The 19,942-nt window shown below is 43.6% G+C and overlaps 1 protein-coding gene and 1 non-coding gene across 3 annotated transcripts in view; both read right to left on the bottom strand.

The window, feature by feature from the left end:
• PITPNC1 (phosphatidylinositol transfer protein cytoplasmic 1) overlaps positions 1–17,388 on the bottom strand; it is a 210,186-nt gene extending 192,798 nt beyond the window's left edge. For both annotated transcript variants that reach the window (XM_036451383.2, XM_036451381.2), the window contains exon 1: positions 16,515–17,388. In XM_036451383.2, the coding sequence (XP_036307276.1) occupies positions 16,515–16,562 (48 nt within the window). In that variant the 5' untranslated portion in view covers positions 16,563–17,388. The remainder of the gene's footprint in view (positions 1–16,514) is intronic.
• LOC118726688 lies at positions 6,314–6,423 on the bottom strand. The gene has a single exon (XR_004990369.1). It is a non-coding gene; the product is annotated as a U6 spliceosomal RNA (small nuclear RNA).
• Positions 17,389–19,942: the final 2,554 nt, after the last annotated feature.

Here is a 19,942-nt window from a genome sequence, read left to right as displayed (position 1 = left end):
GAAAATGAAAATAATAGCATGCGCCTTGGAGGATGGTGGCAAGGATGACATGAGCTAATTAATACAGAGGTCCTGGCACACTGGATGTCCCACTAATGTTGGCCCTCTGTGTTTTCCCTTCCTCCGGCAAAGCAAAGCCTTGCTTGCTAAGCAAACGCCCTCGTAGACAATTATATCATTTTAATTAAATGCTTACACACTAAAAAAAGTGGCTTCACCATTTACTAAATTCTCTCCTCTGCATGCTAAGTTATAATCTTAGCTAAACTGCTTCAAAAAATATCTAATGAGAACCTTATTTTAACAATTAAAAGTAATGAGGAAATAGAGCATAATCCATTCTTAAGCTTGTTAATATAATTGAGGGCTTCCTTTCTACACCCAAATGCATACTGGTTTCTACAACCAAGGTAAGCAGTTATGAGCTATATTTCAGGATTGAGATGTCACTGAAAAAAATCGCATAAAGACAGAAGGACATACTAATCACATCTGCCACTAAGCCAATACGAGCAGCTACCACGATCAAATAACAGAAGCACGGATCAAAAACATTTTGTCAAATTGGAAATCAGCAGATGCTACTCATCGCATTTACACTTAAAAGTCCTGGGGTAATGCTTGCTGTTGCTATGAGGCTGCTGTTTTTTGAAGATTTCATACACACTGGAAAAAGAGACTTAGCAGTGCCAGCAGATCTCCTGGATAAGACCTGACCACCAATGCTGATGATGCTAGAGCATCACCAGAGCATAAGATACTGAAGTAAGTCCTGTGTTTTCCCTACTGGCCCTCCAATATCTGGGGTCAAATCCCACCCAGGCCTGTCTTTGTATGGCCCACAAGCTACAAATGGCTTTGCATTTTTAAGAGGTTGAAATAAATCAAAATTAGAATAATATTTTGTGACATGTGAAAATTATATAGATTTCCAATTTCAGTGTACATAAATTTAAAAAATGTATAAGCCTCACCTGAGGATATATGTTTTATTGAGTTTTAGAGAAAGAAGAAGGGATAGAGAGAGAAATGTGGATGTAAAAGAGAAAAATCAATCGGTTGCCTCCCAAACATACCCCATTCAGGAATCGAACCCGGAACCCAGGCATGTGCCCTGACCAGGAATGAAACGGGACGATACCCACCCAACTAAACCACACTGTCCAGGGCTGGTCAATGTTTTTAAAGGGCAGTATCAAAGGAGGACCACTGGAATGAGGAGGGAGTCTGGAAACCATTTCCTAAAGTGAATAGTTGGGGGAATTCTGAATATTAAATCATAGAAGATAAAACCAAAGGATGACATGTCTCTAAATATTTAAAGATTCAGCATATGGAAATGGTTGTGTCACTCCAGAGGGGAAAGAGAGGAGCGATCGTGAAAGGTCTAGGGAGGCAGACATCAACGAAACATAAGAAAGTGTCTTCTAAACGAAGAGGGCAATCAGAGAAGAGGTCAGACCTCAAAAGAGCGAGCACCCTCCCATGCTGGTGCTTAAGCTGAATGGCAAGATGATTGCTATGCAAGATTATTCCAGAAAGAATTCTGACAGGGTGTAGGAAGCTGAACTGTTTTAACACTTGGATTCTTTCCATGATTTTATCTAAAAAGAAAGAAAATGATCATAAATAAGTAGAAGTTTAATGACAGGTCAGTAGAAAACAATTTCTACTACCACATTCACTAAGGATTATACCTACAGAGAAATACAAAAATATGTATATATAGGTATGTATCTATATGCATGTGTACATGGCACATTAAAAAAAAAAAAAGCCTTCCATTAAATCAGCTATAAAAAGAATCACAGTAAGAAAAGAATGGTTATTTTTAGGAAGAGGCTCCAATTACATAAAATAAGGAAAACACATCCACTGCTAAATAGAATGAGCTAAAGTCTTTCCCTGTGTTACTGCAAGAAATCGGCATGGCACTGCTTAAAAGAAGGGGGAAGTCTATATATATAATAAGGGAAGGAGAGGACAGGGTTAAAAAAAAAAAAAAAAGAGGGCACAGCTGCATGATTTACTTGCACTGGACTTCTCTGCAAAAGAGTTTTATGAACATCACAAAGTACAGCCACCTGTTAAGCTGTTATTTTGGCCTATCTATTTTCAATGTCAATCTTGACACTCAAGCAAGAGACACACCACCATAGCAACATAAACATCACAGTGATGGAAAAGAAAATTTTAAGAAGCAACTCATAGCTCCTGCAGGACTGGAAATAAATGAAATCATGTTTTACTACTCTGCAAACTCAGATCCTCTGGGAACCTATCTTAGAATTCTCCCATGGGCCATGTGGAAAGTAGATACTCCAAGTGTACTAGACGGTCGCCCTAAAAATAAAGGGGTTTAAAAGTGTGAGACAATGATCATTTTGTACATAGCTCAGGGAAAGCATGTTTACTAGGTATTCATGCAGTACCCACAGATGGGCAATTATCATCACCCCTTATACATTTAGGCTCCATATCTCATGTGATCAGTCTTTGATGGAGTCAAAAAGAGAAGTAGTTGACAGTTGGAAAAACCACGGCACAGGAAAATTGAGTCTTCCTAAAACAATTCATGGATTATCACACAGCAAATTTTCAGCTAGTTCTTCAAGTCCATGCTCATGCTCACTATACTGCACCAGCCCACACCAGAAAATCCAGGCACTTTGACTCAAGGTGATAAAATGCAAAGTGTTTAATTAAATGAAAGGGTAGAGGGGAAAATGAGAGAAAAATAACGTTTGGAAGTAATTATACTTCTTTTTTTTAAATAATATTTTATTGATTTTAGAGAGGAAGGAAGGGGGTGGAGAGAGAGAAACATCAATGATGAGAGAGAATCATTGATCGGCTGCCTCCTGCACACCCCCTACAGGGGATCAAACCTGCAACCCAGGCATGAGCCCTTGGCCGGAATCAAACCTGGAACCCTTTAGTCCACAGGCAGACACTCTATCCATTGAGTCAAACCAGCTAGGGCAGTAATTATACTTCTTTACAATGATGAAACTCCCCAAGGGAGCTGGGGCAATTACCAGGACTTAACATGTGACCACTGTCAGGTTTGGCTGATTTGCAATTCAATTCAACAAGAGCAGAAAGAAAGCTGATCTTCCAGCTAGAAGATGAGACACACCCAGAGGGTGCTGGGGAAGCACGGGGAAATGGCATGCGATCAGGAGTCTGCATGGGGTGAGCGGGTTCCATCCCAGGGCAGATCTGAGCCCAGAGGTCAGCAACACACGCCTGGACTCCAATCCATCCCCACTATTCGCTGCCTCTTTTTTGACTTTGTTCTGAATTTTTCTCAGTCTGAGCAGCCTATAAGGTCCTTGGCAGCAGCTCCTCCAGGTCCGCAGAAGGGACTGTCCAAAGGCCAGAACACTCAGGTTGGCATTCCGCAGATGACAAATAGATGATTCTATGATGACCCTTCTGTGATGCCAGGGATCTGGCTGCTTTTGACCTAAGAACCAGTTCTGAATCTCTTTGAAAAATTAGACTGTTTCTGACAGACACAAGCAACTTTTTTTTTCTTCTTCCAAAAAAGAAACAACTCCTGGGGCCGTTGTGGGCAAAAGGCTGAGCACCTACGTAAATAATGGCTAATTTTAAATGCACTTGACCTTTTTGGAAGTGTTTTTCTTGAAAAGGCTTAAGGGAATTATTCCATTTGAACAACTAATAGCCTAATTACTATATTTTTTAAAAAACAACCACCGAGCTCCTTTTCAGCTGGATCTTGGCAAGAAATCGCTGAAGCACACCCATATCTGCAGCCCCACACGTCACATTGCTGAAAGACGCAATTACGCTCGGCGGTGTCCAAGTTCCCATCAGGCACAATCCAAAAGAAGTGAACTATTGAATCCCGAATCTAAAGGTTTTTCATTTTGGACACAGAGCCTCTTAATGAGCAGCAAAAACATATTATAATATAAAAAAAAATGAGCATTCATTATGGCCTTGGCCTTCAGTAGTCCAGAGTGTGGGTCTCCCACACACTCGGTACAGTCTGTACCCTACTGATTGAATGTAATTCCAGTGACCCTACTCTCTGCACTTAAAGGGGAAGGGGGATTCAATAACCATATTTCATATCTTTAAACCTGTCTCACCGAGCAAAAGAACCATCCATTTTCACAGCATTTTTAAAATATTGATAAACCACTTTTATCCACTGCATCGCTTTTATGGAGGCTGAATGACCAGAATGATGGATATGTGTGAAAAGATATTAAGGGGCTGCAATAGTCTTTTCATCCTGAGCAGCAGAAGCATCATAATTTCAGAGCAAACTCAGCAAAAGGTTCCTCATGGAGAACTATGTCACCCGTGAGGAACTGACACATTCCAGAAGACCTGCCCCTGTTTTCAGAACTACCTGTCCATACAAGCCGGTGATTACGTCTTGTTTTCTCAAACATCTATCCAGTGTTGTTCCTCTGTTTTGTTTGATGGCTAATAACTAGTTTAACAAGGGTTTTGTTTTCTAAGACTCTGTATTACAAGTGTCTAGTATTTCAGGTGCATTAGAGGTTAAATACATCTGTCAGGTAGCCCAGACACACCGGAAAATGCTCTCAGACTGAATTGAAACTCAGGACTAACATGTTTCTAGATCCCACTATTTTCTTGGGTAGAGCATGGAACAAACTTCTTGAGAGTGGCAGGACCATCATCCCATAAAATCAAATGAAATCCAGGTTGTCAGGTAGTGAGTTGAAAACTCTATCTATAGACATCACTACGAAAATTGGACAAGAATGAAAACATAACAGTTAAAATAATAAGCCATCACACTGACTTAAATTATTTTATTCTAAGTTAAACATTTATAAAATCCTGAAAGAATAAAATAAAATAAGATTTTAGCTCTGGCTGGGTGGCTCAATTGGTTGGGGTGTTATCCCATACACCAAAAGGTTGTGAGTTCAATCCCCAGTCAGGGCACATACAGGAGGCAACCAATCAATGTTTCTCTCTCATATAGATGTTCTTCTCTCTCTCTCTCTCTTCCTTCCTCTCCCTATAAAACTAAACTAAAATGAAATGAAATGAAATAAAATAAAATAAAATAAAATAAATAAAATAAAATAAAATAAAATAAAAAAAAAACATGTCTTTGGTTGAAGATTTAAAAAAAAGATTCCTTAAAAAACTAACATTTAACTACACTTATTTCCTTATTCAGAAAAAGGATCCAATTAATAACTATTTCTGCCTGGGATAGGAATAAAGCATTATCAGTAATCAAATATTCTGCCTTCTAGGTTAATAGAAGAACACTTGTCAGTGCCAACCTTGTTTGTTTGAAATGCTTCTAAAATGCCAGGTACTATTCTAAACAAAATGTACTTTTCTGTTAAATGACAAGATAGTATTAGGTACCCCAAATTTAAATTTTCAAGCACTTCAGTTGTTGCTGCAAATGTATAGGTCATTATCTGAGTCATCAATAACACCCAAAACATGGGTATGGGTCCATCTTATCATATTCTGCCTTTGAAAGAAAGCAGAACTCAGGAAAAATTCTAGTTAGTTTCCATTAATTTAACTTCTATTGGCTTTATTTCAGGAAATGGTATATGAGTTTAATGATAAATAGAAAGGAGATTTTAAAAAGAAAAACTGACCAGCTACATTATCATAGACAAAATAAAATGGCAGTTGCTAGAGGTTGGAGGGAGGCCGAATGGGAAATTATTACTTAATGGGCACAAAGTTCCACTTTTACAAGACAACTTCTGAAGATGGATGCTGGTGATGGCTGCCCCAACAGTGTGAATGTACACTGAACACTATACTTAAAAGTGGTTAAAGTGGCAAATGATATGTAAAATGTATTTTACCACAATTTTTTAAAAAGTATTATTTAAAAAAAAAACACAAAGAATATGCACATCCAACCTATTATGTGTGATCCCTTTAAATAGCTCATTTTAGGTAGTTACATGTTTTTTTCAAAGAGCAAAACATCTCGAATTGCTCTAACAGGTTTGGCTCAGTGGATAGAGCGTCGGCCTGCGGACTGAGAGGGTCTCAGGTTCAATTCTGGTCAAGGGCATGTACCTTGGTTGCAGGCACATCCCTGGTGGAGGGTGTGCAGGAGGCAGCTGATCAGTGTTTCTCTCTCATCAATATTTCTGACTCTCTTTCCTTCTCCCTACCTCTCGGTAAAAAAATCAATAAAAAATATATATTTTTAAATCTCTGAATCTCCACTGTTGAATGAAAGGCGAGTTTTTTTGGGTTTTTCATTGCTTTAAAATTCTCGATACTGGTAAATGTCTTTGAGGCTAATATTTTTTTTAATATGAAACGGTTCACGAATTTGCATGTCATCATCACTGCACAGGGGGCATGCTAATCTTCTCTGTATCGTTCTGATTTTAGTATATGTGCTGCTGAAATGAGCACGAGGCTAATTTTTAATTTGGAAAAAGAAAAAGTTCCATTTTCAAAAGAAATAATTGTATCAAGTTAAAATTTTTTATGCAAGTCCACATGAGGTGTTAATTTGTGCATGGGCATAGGAAACTGGCTCTGGACGAAATGCTAACAAAGATGAGCCATCTCAGCAGGGAGGGCAAATAAATATAGGGGTAGGCAAAAGCAGGTTCAAGTGTGAATAGTACATTTTGGTCATTTTTCATGCCTCCACTTTGCTTACCTCCACAGGAAGTTTCAAGTTTTTTACTAAATGTGCCAAAAAATATGGTGTTGCTTTGTCTGTTCCCATCATTATTTTTAGACACTGAGTTTGAGAAAGCTCACAGGAGCTCATCAGTGAACATCTCTGTTGCTGATGTCTATAAAAGCCAAAGGTTTTCACTGCCATTAAAAGGAATAATTTTCAAAATTGTAGAGGTGGTTCTCTTTTTAGAGCATGAACTACAAGTTATTTTCAAAGGAGTATGATTCATTTATCAACGTTAAGCAGAGGAATGTCACGGTTTAGTACTTGGGTAAAATTTATCATTCAATGGATAAAATTTGTGGACCACTCTCTCAGTTTAACTGGAATACAAGAACTGCCTTCCTCCAACTATTTTCTTTGATAAACCTGAACAAGTCATTTAATCTTTAATAAATCACCACTAGTGCTCCTTCCAGCTTTAGGATTTTAAGGAAGGTAAAACTGGGTAGAACAAAGAGCATTCCTATGGAGAAGGACCACTTCAGTGGGAATCCAAGTCTACCACTGACCAGGCATGCAAGCACCCCTAGTCCATATTTGCAAAATGGGATGATAATATCTCACTCATAGGACCATTCTGAGGACTAAGAGAAATAACACAAATGTAATTTCTCTCTTTCCCTCCTCTACACGTGAAATGTAGCTGCTATTAGTCCAAGCATATAAAATAGAAATAAAAATTTAAAACACTTTCCAAACAGTATTTCACAGAATGCAAGGCTGAGGCATTTAGTGCTGACTATTTTATTATGTGCATAAAAGCAAGGTTGCTACAAGGCCACACTCAACCAGACGTTTTGACACAGATCTAGCTTTTCAGACAGTCATGGCAAGTAACTTTCACAATTTATGTGAGACATGAAGACAGAGATGGCTCAGATAAGCAAAATGAGCAGTGGAACCCTTGGCTTTTGAAGCACTGTTCAGTTTTTCCACAATACTTTCTGGAAGTGTGCATCCAATATTTATCAACAGGTCATATCACTGTCTGTATAAACTGGCTACACATATTGGAAACTTTTTGGCCAGAGAATCAAGAGATAAGTGACACTTTGCCATTTTAAAAATAAATAAGTAAATCCCACTACAGTGTTTAAAACAGACAGACATATTGCACGGCTTTGGGGAAATACAAGCTAGCAAAGAAGACCCAGTGCACTTCAAGGTTTCAACAACTTCTTTATACAGCAGCGCCCCACCCCCTCCCCACAGTTTTATTTTCTGCGGTTTCAGTTACCTGTGGTCAACCAGGGTCTGAAAATACCGAGTGGAAAATTTCAGTAATAAGCAATGCATCTTTTTAATTGTGTGCCATTCTGGGTAATGTGATGAGATCTGGCAGGGCCCCGCTCTGTCCCACCAGGGACATGAATCATCCCTCTGTCCAGCGCATCCACACTGTATATGCAACCCACCTACTAGTCATAGAGTAGCCAACTCATTTATCAGACTGACTGCCATAGAGTCCTTGTGTTTAATTAAGAACCGGTAAGCCTTATTTTACTTAATACGGTAATGGTCCCAAAGCCATTCATATAACTTCTATTACATTTAGTGTTATAATTGTTCTATTTTTATTATTAATTATTGATGTTCATCTCTTACTGTGCCTAATTTAAATGTTAAACTTTATCATAGGTAAATATGTGTAGATAAAAACATAGTGTATCTGTGGTCCCAGGCATCAACTAAGGGCCTTGGAACACATCCTGAGGATAAGCCAGGACTATTATATTAGCATCCAAGTTAGTAGTGAATTCTCATTTTTTCTTTTAAATATATTGATTGGTAATTTTTCATATAAAAAATAACCCAAAAAACTATTGCTCAGAAAACACCTTAATATAGCAAATATAATCAGACCTGAAAGTGTGTGTGTGTGTGTGTGTGTGTGTGTGTGTGTGTGAAAGAAAGAGAGAGAGAGAGAGAGAGAGAGAGAGAGAGAGAGAGAGAGAGAGAGAGAGAGAGAATGACATGAGACAGGGATGCAATCTTTGGAGATTAGCTGCTCAAATTAGATGCTTAAACATGACTGTAGGTTTTCATCACATTACATGTGTTTGGCCAATCTTCTCTAGGTGATTCATTCTGGGAAAATAACAACACCCTAAAGATCAGCAGACATAATTCTACTGGAATTAAAGGATGATGAGGTTTTTCTTTTTGCTATTCTAGAAGGTCATGTTTCAACGAATGGAGAAAAAAAAGAAAAGAAGGGAAGAGTCATTGAATAAATTTGCTCAAGAACTTACGTTAGCTACTTGTTCAGATACATGAGTTGGCTTCCACTAAAGTCTAAAATGAAGTTTTAAGAGCAGGCCCCTTTTGTCAGATTGCTGGGAAATGAAGGAATGAGTCACTTTAACACTTGATGACAAAATCTTGGTGAGCTCTGGCTTTCTGTTTCTAAGTCAACAAACATCACTGTACAATGTTGCACAGGCATCAGCCAGGAAGTGGTGGGTGACCCCAGACTCCTTCCTCTGTCGCTCCTTCCGCAGCCACCACTGTGGGTCCTGTGCAGTGGGGGTTCTCTTCTAGTGATCTGCCATCCTGGGAGATATGCCCAGCCTAACAGGGCAGGATTTTGCCATCCTAGACCAAGTCTATTGAGACATAGTTTAAATAACTAGGTAGCCTCCATGACGGGAGGTCTTTAGGCAAAGGATTCAACTCCCCCATAGAACCATCTCCTCCTCAGAAGTATGTATTCTAGGATTTATTCTCCTAACACATTACTTCCCATTCGATGAGTATAAAAAGCACTTGGAAATACGCTTGGGGCCAGAAAGGTCTCAGCTGAAGACCTTCATGATGGCCACCAGCCTCTGTCCCCTCGACGGTAGGGCTGGGGCAGGGGGCTCAGAGGGTTGCGACATGTGTCAGTGAGCCCTGCAGTTGGCCTTACGGCAACTATTCAAGCTGTGATTACTTATTTCCCCCTTAAGGATGAAGTTCTGACCTAAATTGTGGTCATTCTGATCTAATCTGGCAGATTTTCCCCCCTCACAGCTGCGTAAGAGAATCTCCTTTGGAAAGCTAGACTCAGGACAACCACAGCCATGTCCTTGAGGACAGGGACCGTGACTTTCCATTGTTTGTGACTTTCCATTGTACTCCTAATTCAAATTCCACACTTCTGTCAATGGCTCTCTCTCTGAACACAGATTGTCTATTCTGCTGGGAAAAATCCAGAGGCACCTCTTAAAAAAACAACAAAACAGCTTTAGCACAGCCCAGCTGCCATGGCTCAGTGGTTGAGTGTTGACCTATGAACCAGGAAGTCATGGTTCAATTCCTGGTCAGGGCATATACAGGGTTGCGGGCTCAATCCCCAGTGTGGGGCATGTAGGAGGTGGCTGATCAATGATTCTCTCTCATCACTGATGTTTCTATCTCTCCCTTCCTCTCTGAAATAAAATTAAAAACAAAAACAAAACAACTTTATTGAGATGTATTTTATATCCCAACTCAATGGTTTTTAATCTATTTACAGAGTTGTGCAACCATCACCATAATCTACTTTATAATGGTAATGAAACTTCTCCAATGGCCTGTGGATATAAGCTCTAGGATGACAAACAAGTAAGAAATAAATAAAAACAAGTACTGCTTATGATAGAAAGAAGTGCAGAGACAAAGAATAATGCGGGGGGGGGGGGGGGGGGAGTGGGTACAATGGAAAAATTATTTTAGATGGAGCCATCAAGAAAGACGTCCCTGAGGAGGTGGCATTGCCACACGTTTTCTGTAAACTTTCAAGTGTTGTTTTTTAAGACTATTTTATTGATTTTCAGAGAGAGAAACATCAATGTGAGAGCACAACATGGACCAAATGCCACGCCCCCTACCAGGGATTGAGTTGCAACACAGACATGCCCTGACCAGGATTCAACCTGGCAACCCTGTAGTGCATGGGATAACACCCAGCCAACAAATCCACACCAGCCAGGGCTAAACTTTCAAGTTTTCACACATGACAGCAGCAGGGGCTGGGAGCCTGGGAGTGGTCAGCTGCAGGGCCATCATATGGCTCTATTTCCATTGGGTTCCATATAAATGGCGCCCAAAGGTGTGCACACCTGAGATTCCGTTTGTTTATATGAATTGTCTAAGTTCCTGTAGGTTGGAGGATGTGTGGTCTGAAAAATCAAGCTTCTGAGATAATTGTTTTTTCAAACAACTTTACATTTTCCAGATATGATTTGTTTTCCTGTTTTAATACTTATAATACACTTGGAATTCATCTGCCATGTAGCCTACAAAAAAATCCCCACTGGGGAATACCACAAAATTCCTGACTTCAAGCATGAGCCAGGCAGGACAGGCAGTTAGCAGACTGCAATCTGAAATTCTCTTTCTCTCTCCCAGTGGGCTGAATTTGCTCAAGATATGTAAAACCTTCCTGACTTCTTACTACAACTCAGCTGATTTCCATACCGTATCTGTCTTTTTCCCTGAACAGAGGCAGAAGTGTTCGCTGGTTTTCCAAAAGGTTTTTAGAGTTATGTGGCCATACAGACCTCCAGGCAACAGAAAGCAGGCGCCCTCACTCAGGTGGCTAAAGCAATGAACCTCGACGGACTTTTCCAGTAATCACTGCCCCTGCAAAACACATTTACTGCCTGTCACTGTGCACACACTTTTAAATTTAAAACAACTCTGTGACCCCTATACACACACACACACTCACACACACACTTTCCTAAATGACACCTCACAGAGGTTGGAAGCTGAAAACATCGTTTTTAAAAACTGCTTACAAAAAAAAAAAAAAAAAAAATAGTATTCTTCATTCACCTGAAATGAGAGCCTTTCTGAAATGAAGATGCTTGCTTTTCTCTGAATATCAATAATACTCAATTAAACAGACAGGGTTTCTAAATTGATTTCTAAGAGCTATAGGGATTCACTCGATGCCTTTTTAAATGAAAAGCAAAAATTAATTACCCCCTCTTTTAACGAGGGTTTTGTTAACAGCAGCGTGCATTATTTTCAGGGCCCAGAATCTGTTTCACGTGAAGGGCATTCACACTCAAATCACAGGGAAAATGCAGGGCCTTCACAAACAAAGTCCATTTCACTGGCCAGCCAGGAGGGTGGCAGCTGCTCCTTGTCTGCTCCATTAGTGGTGAAAGGTTTGCACTTATCCATTAACCCGCTCCTCTCCCCAGGTACCCCTCAGGACCACAAAGGGAGCTTTGCAAGATAGCTGGGCAGCAGGAGGGGCATTGTTCTCTGGCTGTGGAACAAGCAAAAGAAGCTGCCAGGATGGCCCAGAAATCAAACTCATGACCCTGGCATTGGTTCCTCCCGATAATCTAAGGCGGGGGGTAAGGGGATGCGTATCACAATTGTACTCATTTTTTGTTGTTGTTGTCATTTAGTTTTTTAGTTTTTTGTTTTTCTTTTTTTTTTTTTTTTTTTGTTTCTGCTTTTCTTCTTAAAAATTAATAACGCTCATTCTTAAAAAAAACATTTGCAAAATTACAATTATGAGGAATCTTGGGAAGGTCTGTTAGATTAACCCCAAAAGCCTTTATACTTAGGGGTATCGCTTTGTACCAAAAACAAACTGTCAATGCCGAGGGCAAACTTAAAAACTCTTTCCTTAAAAAATTCCTGCCCCAAAGCCCTCAAAATATTTTATTGACCCTGGCATTTCGGCACCTCCATTTAGGTCATTCCAGAGATGGCACCACCCTGCTCCCAAATCTGTTCTCAGAAAAGTCTCTGGGGCCCTGGGGAGCCTGGATAAAGTGCACTGGCTCCCTGCCAGGGCGAAGAACAAGGTAATATTCTGTATTTTTAAAAGTTGTTTTTCTTGTTCCTTTTTTTTTTTTCTTCCTTTCTTAGAAGGAAGAAGAATGTTCCTACCTTCATTGTGCACCAAATCCCTAAAGACCACAAGTAAATCACTAAAAGTACACATATTAATGTTAATGCAATCAGAACAGGAACTGTTAAACACCAGAGCAAGCAATGAAAACGAAAGGATTCCTGCCTCAGATTTTATTAGGATGTGCTCAGCTCTAGGAAAATACTTATCTTGCTGCTAAGCACCTGTCAGGGAGGGGTGATCTTCAGACTGTGCCCCAAATATCATGAAGATGACATTTGGAATTAGGATGCTGGGACCAGTGGAAGCACCCAAGGGCTTTCTTGGGGAGGGAGGGGTCTTAAACGCCACCATCATCTCCATGGAGCCACATATCCAAAAGCCACCCCAAATAAGCATACAATCTAAGGAAAACCAGGGGGCTTGTTATATTGTACAAAAGTAGCTCTAAATGGTGCTCCCCTGGCCACCCTTAAATATCCCCTAAGTACACATCCATGGTCAAAGCCTTTAACCCACCTCCAACTAAACACTATACCTGTTTTGCATATCACGCTTAGAAATAATATTTCCTTCCAACAAGGAAGCCCAGAGGGGAGAAATGGAAGAACCTCTATCCTACAGTAAAACAGTTTTGCACCAGAAATCAGAAGTCCTGGGTTTTGGCCTAGACCCTGCCCTTAGCTATGAGCTGGGCAGCTAACTAAACCTTCTACAACTCTATTCTCTACAAAGCAAAATGGTTCAACTGTAGGTCATCTCTAATAGCCCTTCCAAATTTAAAATTCCAGAATCTACATTGCCAACTGTTTCAAATGAAAACATTGACAACTACTTCTTTATGACCAACTGTCAGCTCCCAAGGTCCTTTGCTAAGCAGAACTTTCCCAAGGGCTGATATTTAGTTCAGAGACAATGACATTGAACATAGATGAGGAGACTCTCCCAATGACTTTTTTAATTAAAATCAATCCACGGGGTGTTACTTCTTATAATTCATTATTCTGAAATTAATGTCTAAATCAGAACAAAACACCAACACTCTGTCTAGACTGTAGTTCAGCCTTCTTCTCTTTATCTCCCAGAGCGGCTCTTCTTTCCTGGAACTATGGGACATTTTATAAGGCTAGAGAAATAGTAGAAACAGAACGCTCTTGAACAATTCTCTCTTGAATTTTCGTTTTTTCATTTAGTTGGTAGTGCTGGCTTTTTCTGCTTTCAAGAAAAGTGTTTTTGCTTTTGCTGGAATAAATATGAGTGACAGGCAGAGAGCAGAATAAGGAAAAACAAACAATGTGTTTGCTTAACGTGGCTCTGGTTCTGGCTTGGCTGTTAACTAGTTGTGCGCCCTGGTGTACATTACTAAATCATTCTGAGTCTCAGTTTACTCATCTGCAAAATGTAGATAACAACACACCAGTCCCCTTTACTCTCCCCTCCCCTCCCCTCAGTAAGGAGTTAAATGGATACTGAGGGGGAGGGGGGGAGGGGACACAGACACAGTGTTGGTTCTAGAATATGCCTCTCTAAGACAAAGCATTTGCCTCATTTTAGAAAACATGGACACTGCTACTAATGAACTGTGGTGGTTAAACAGAGAAATAAGTCCCAGAAGTTCTATAGATCCATGAATCTGGCCTAAAGCAATTCAAGAGTTGAAACAAAAGTGAGGTAAGTTCTAAAGGTCTAGCTAAACTGATGATAACTGTCCTCTTTGAAGACATTAAGTTGCTGCCCAATAGTCAATGTTCAGGTTGGTGGGGCATAGTGCAAAGGGGAATCATGGTAACTGTGGGGTTTACTACCAGTCAAGCTCTAGGGGTCTGATCTCTGACAAGATGGACCTAGCCTTCCCATCCATCAACTGTTTTGGTGCGCCGGAATCCTTAGTTGGAAACCTCTATCAATCTAAAATGTCCCTCTGCTTCTCTACTTCAAATATGACCTTACAGAAACTGAATCATGCTTCAGTCCAAATGAATTATATATTAATTAAGTTATAATTATACATGGTGTTACAAGTAGAATCTGATTTCATTTTCCAATTAAGGAAGGAAGGGCCTCCATCTAGACCTCTCAAATGTGATTTCCTTATAGGGAGGTGCTGGGTATTTAAGTCCAAAAAAACGAACAGTGGGGAAAGGAGCTGTGTCTGCCTGTTCAAGAAAGCCTGAGAAGGAACCAACCAGAATAAAGATATTTTGCAGGTAATAGAGAAGATTCTAGAACTGGTTATCTTCTTGACTATCATCTGAATTGAGGGGGGGGGGGGGGCGGTATTTCATGCAGAACTAACATGGCCCCTAGAGTCCAAATTCTGATCAATAAATAACGTCATTAGGAGGAGATCTTGTAGAAGTAAACACCTTCCAAGCTGAACCTCCAGCTCCCGCTGCCCGCCCATGGACTGAGATCTCACATTTTCTACAACACCGGAGTTTCATTCGTTTGCCTCCCTCACTCTCCAGAGAACTAAGTGTTGTTTCACCACTTTATTTACACAGTCAGGATGTGCGCCCCAGAACTGCCCACATGGTCTCCATCCTTCAAGATCTTGCTCAAATGCTCTCTCCTCAAATACCAACCAACTGCAAACGTTCCACTGATCATTGGGGTGGGGGCTGATCTCTCTCTCTCTCTCTCTCTCTCTCTCTCTCTCTCTCTCTCTCTCTCTCTCTCTCTCTCTCTCTCTCTCTCTCAGCAGCTTCCCCAGGACTCGTTTTGTAAACTCAGAGCTGCTTGGATCTTGCCTTGCAGGTAAGTGGGTCTTCCCTTCACACTTGCTCTAGACGACAAATGAAGGCAGGCCCTTGGGAACACGGCCACGTTTTGGGTTATCATTTCTCTTCCAACGTAAATTAGTCCCTTCCACAAAACAGCGGCTCAATAACTCTTGATAGACATAGATTAAGGGCACTACATTCAAATATAAATACGGTTGGGGCCGCAGATTTCCTTGGTGTTGCCATACCAAACCACACCAGTGAGTTTCAAATTGCCTTGACAGGCTTCATGCTCCCGCGCTGTCCCCAGGGCAGGCGCTAAGCAACGGTGAGATCACCAAGAAGGTCGGGAGCAGAGGGAGAAGGGGAAGCTGGGGCCTGAATAATTCTGAGTCATCTTTTCCTGACTGTGAACCTGAGCAGCGTGGACGACGACCCCCGCCGCCCACCCGCACGGCCGGGACCCAACCCGGGCCGGACGCGCACCCGCGTGCTGGAGCGCCCCCCGGTGGCCGTGCCGCGACGCCCGCCACGCGCGGCTCGCCCGCCCGCAGACCACGCTGCCCGCGGCTCAAGAAACAGGAGACGCAGAAAGTTTCCGAGCCAGGCGGTTTGCGAAAGGTCGAAGCCGGGTCAAGGAGCCTGGTGGCGAGGGCGTGGCGGGAGCGGCGCCCGGGCGGGCGGCCACCGCAACATGCCTGGACCCCCGCCCTCCACGGGCTCCGAGGTGTCCCCCAGCAGGGCTTGGGGCCTCCAGATTCAGAGTGTGAAGGGCCTCTTCCCGAACCTGGACCTTCCAGCAAAGGGCGGAGGGGAGCCCGAGCCCATGCCGGAACAGGATGACACCCCACCACCACCACCAAACACACCCAGTTTACCAGCGCGCGCGTGGGGCTGTTGGGTGTGCTTTATTCATTTTCTTCATTGGAGAAAGGGGGCGCACCGACTGCCTTTGGCGCATTCTGATCCCCAGGAACGTGGATCTAGGTGCCCCTGGAAGGGCCCACCTGGAGTCCACCGCCCGACCCAAGGCCGCCCTCCCCCGCCGGGGTGACAAGTGGAAACAGCAATCCCCCTCCCCTCCTCCCTCCCCTCCGGCCTTCTGGGTTGGGAGGTAATGTTCCACCAGGTTTCCTTGCCGCCCGTAGTGGACTCGACGGCCGGGAGGCGGCCGCGGGGTACACGGCGTCCCGGGGAGGGGGGGGGGGGAGGCGGGGAGCGGGCGAGGCCAGGCCGGCGCGGCGCTTACCTCGTCCACGGTGAGCGGCATGCAGATGCGGTACTCCTTGAGCAGCATGGTCCTGCCGGCCGCGGACCACCGGAGCGGGAAGCGGGGGGCGGCCCCAAACGACAAGGCTGCGCCCAGGCGCAGGGCAGGGAGCCCGGAGCCCCGCGCTCGGAGCCGGCGGGGGAAACAGACCCGGCGGTGCGCTCAGCTCCTGGCTTCCTCCTTTCCACCCAAGAGCATGTCAGGGTTTGGGTCCGGGTGTTCGTGGCGCCCCCGCCCCCTTCCTCGCCGAAGTCGGTTCTCCCGGAACGCGGGTGTTGCAAAGTCCGGGAGGGAGGGAGGGAGCCCCGCTGGAAACCACTGGGATCCGCAGCTCCAGGCGGTAGGAGCGGCCGTCAGATCAGGACATGCCCGGTGGCGGCGAGTGAGGGGGGTGGGGGGGGGTGGGGGGGAGAGAAATCTCCAAAAATTAAAACGAATGCACAAAAGTCACCCGCTGGATACGCCTTGGAGACCAGGCGTGAACCTCGCGACCCCCCTTCTCCGGCCGCTCTGCCCGATGCTAATTCACCAGAAACTCATTGCAGGAATTCATCCGGAGATGCTGACTTTCCAGACAAAGGCTCGCTGGGCTCCTCTCCGCGGGCGGTAAACAAGATTTCCTGCTCTTTGGAGGGCCGGTCCCCGCGGTGCTCTGGAGCTCGCTGGGGTAGAAAAGGGAAGCCGCCGTCGCCGGGCTCAGCCGAGCGGAGGCCCCGGGTTCCTCCAACCTCGGCCCGCGCTGCAAGAGGCGGCGGGAGCGAGCTGGCGCCTTCCGCACGCGTCCCCTCCCCCGAGCCCCGGCTCCCCCGGCGCCCGCCGTGCGTGCCCGCGAGTTTGCAGCCACCTCGCCGGAGCCGGAGTCCGCGCGGAGCTGCAGCGCCTGGGGCCCGGGAGGTGGGCGCGGGAGGAGCCAGCGCCGGCGGGGCTGACATCAGCAGCGGCCGCGGCGGGGAGCCCCATCCGGCCAATGGGGATATGGCAAAGAATGTGGAGGGTTTAAACAAAACAGCATGTCTCTCCCGGGCTGCTGCCAGGCGACCCGGCAGCCCCGGAGCCCAGCCCAGCCGGCGCTGGGGAAGATCCCAAAAGGGGCTTCCCTGGACTCCTTTACCCTTTGACTCTGTTCTCCGAGGTGCCCAGGGCACTCTGGGAAACGAATGGTTCCAAGGAACAGAAGTGCTCTCTGACCTTTGGCAAAGGTCTTTACCCACCACAAATATTTTCACTTTGGTCAAGTACGCAAGTCCCAGTGGCGAGGCCATGGGATTGGAGAGCCTGAGAACAAACCCTTGCCCGGTTTCCTAACTGGTTTCAGAAAAGGAATCCTGGGAAACTGGGGAGTGCAACAGTATAAACGAAAGGGAAGTTCAGACACAAAGACACAAGTAGAGAAAAGGCGATAGGGACGCAGCCTGTTACCTCTCCTGCCCTCTCTGCCGTCTGCCTGCGGGCCTCCAGAACAGCAAGAATAGGTTTTTCGTGTCAGCACTCCTAAGTTCAAAAAGTCACCGTGAAATGTCAATGAAAATGCCTGGAGTGTTGGTATTTCGTCCATATTAAGCAGATCCCTCGTCTTAACCACAAGAGGCACATTCTTCAGTCACTCAGGAAGCTGCGTGTAACTGCTGAAGTCTGTTTTTCATTTGTGTGATATTTTTAAGCTTGTTTTTCTGAAGAGCTGCAGGATGAAAAATGCATTCGTTGCCTCTATGCAGAATAACCTGCATCATTTTTCCTCTGGAAAATATTCATGATCTAAAGTCCTGCAGCTACTCATAGAGCTTGGGTGGCAATACAGATGGACTCAATATTATAGTATTTTAAATTATAATGAATAATTATCTGGTATAACAATGGTGGGTGGTGGCAAAATCTTCCAGATGGCTGGAGAGAATTTATAACTGTGTGAACATGATGCAAAGCTTGATAGAAAAATGACACCCTAAACCCAGCTTATATTTTAGTAAAACCATTTTTCTAGATAAATGTTTCCCAAGAGTTGGCTCAGAAATATTCATAGCAACTAATTAAAGCTAAACCCAATTCCTCGAGGTGGAAAATCTAAATCTGACACTGTAGTGTTGAATAATAACACATTGCAAGCCTGTGATACAGAAAGAAGCTCAAGCTGTTTTCCTTTTTCTACTCTTGACTTGAAAACAAGTGTAGTGGCTTTGCTTCTGGCACCTACTAATCTACCCAGAGGCAGTGAGAAAACATAAGGCTAGCCACACAGACACAGGACATCAGAATATGTGGGTGTATTCCTGACTTCCTAGATGTTTCCTGACATTGATTCTGCAACTAAGTATTTTACAGATGAATATTGTGGCTGAGGATCTACTTTTCTGAATATTCCAAAGTGCAAAACAGATGACTATGCCTCTCTCCTTACCCTTTTTCTTTTTTTTTTTATATATTTTTTTTGACTTTTTACAGAAAGAAAGGGAGAGGGATAGAGAGCTAGAAACATTGATGATGAAACATCGACCAGCTGCCTCCTGCACAACCCCCACTGGGAATTTGCCAGGAACCAATGTGCATGCCCTTGACCGGAATCAAAACTGGGACCCTTCAGTCCACAGACCGATGCTCTATCCACTGAGCCAAACCGGTTTTGGCCCCCCTTACCCTTATAAGCTTTCTCCACTGAACTCTTTCTTTTCACCCAGCCCATCCTCATGCCTGGCCCCATTAATCTTGTTCAAACACAGCTTTGAATCCAGTGATTCTCTATGGCTCATTGAGCAAGTTCAATTCCTTGGCAGGAGGATCTGAATCTACCTTTCCCACAATAGCCAGTCATACTTGCCCTGAGACAAATCTATTACCTAGAGAGGCCTCCACTTCGCTTTGAATTTTCTGTTCCTGCATTGCCTTCATAGAGAATCCCGCTCCCCACCCGCTTCAGCCCCCGCCCCACCACTCCCTCCCCCGCAACACACACACACATCACTTTTCAGCGGGCCACTGACAATCTGTTTTTGGAAAGTGATTCTAATGATAACATGTTGAATGGGTTAGGATCAAAGGATGCTAGAGGCAGGTTATTACATTTTTCTAATACCATAGGAGAGATAAGGGATGGACCTGAAATAACGAATGAAGAAAAGAGGGTGAATTTAAAAGATTTGGTTTGGCTCAGTGGATAGAGTGTTGGCCTGTGGACTGAAGGACCCTGAGTTCAACTCCAGTTTAGAGCACATGCCCGGTTGCAGGTTCAATCCCAGTAGGGGGTGTGCAAGAGGCAGCCAATCAATGATTCTATCTCATCATTGCTCTTTCTATCTCTCTCTCTCTCCGTTCCTCTCTGAATTCAATAAAAAAATATATATTTAAATATATATATATATTGGAAAAGACTTGAAGATGGATTGGTTTTCACTACAACAGCACTTGGGGGAAGG

Source organism: Pipistrellus kuhlii, unplaced genomic scaffold, assembly GCF_014108245.1.
Source record: "Pipistrellus kuhlii isolate mPipKuh1 unplaced genomic scaffold, mPipKuh1.p scaffold_m20_p_22, whole genome shotgun sequence".
Lineage (NCBI taxonomy): Eukaryota > Metazoa > Chordata > Mammalia > Chiroptera > Vespertilionidae > Pipistrellus > Pipistrellus kuhlii.
This window is presented reverse-complemented; position numbering and strand designations above follow the sequence as displayed.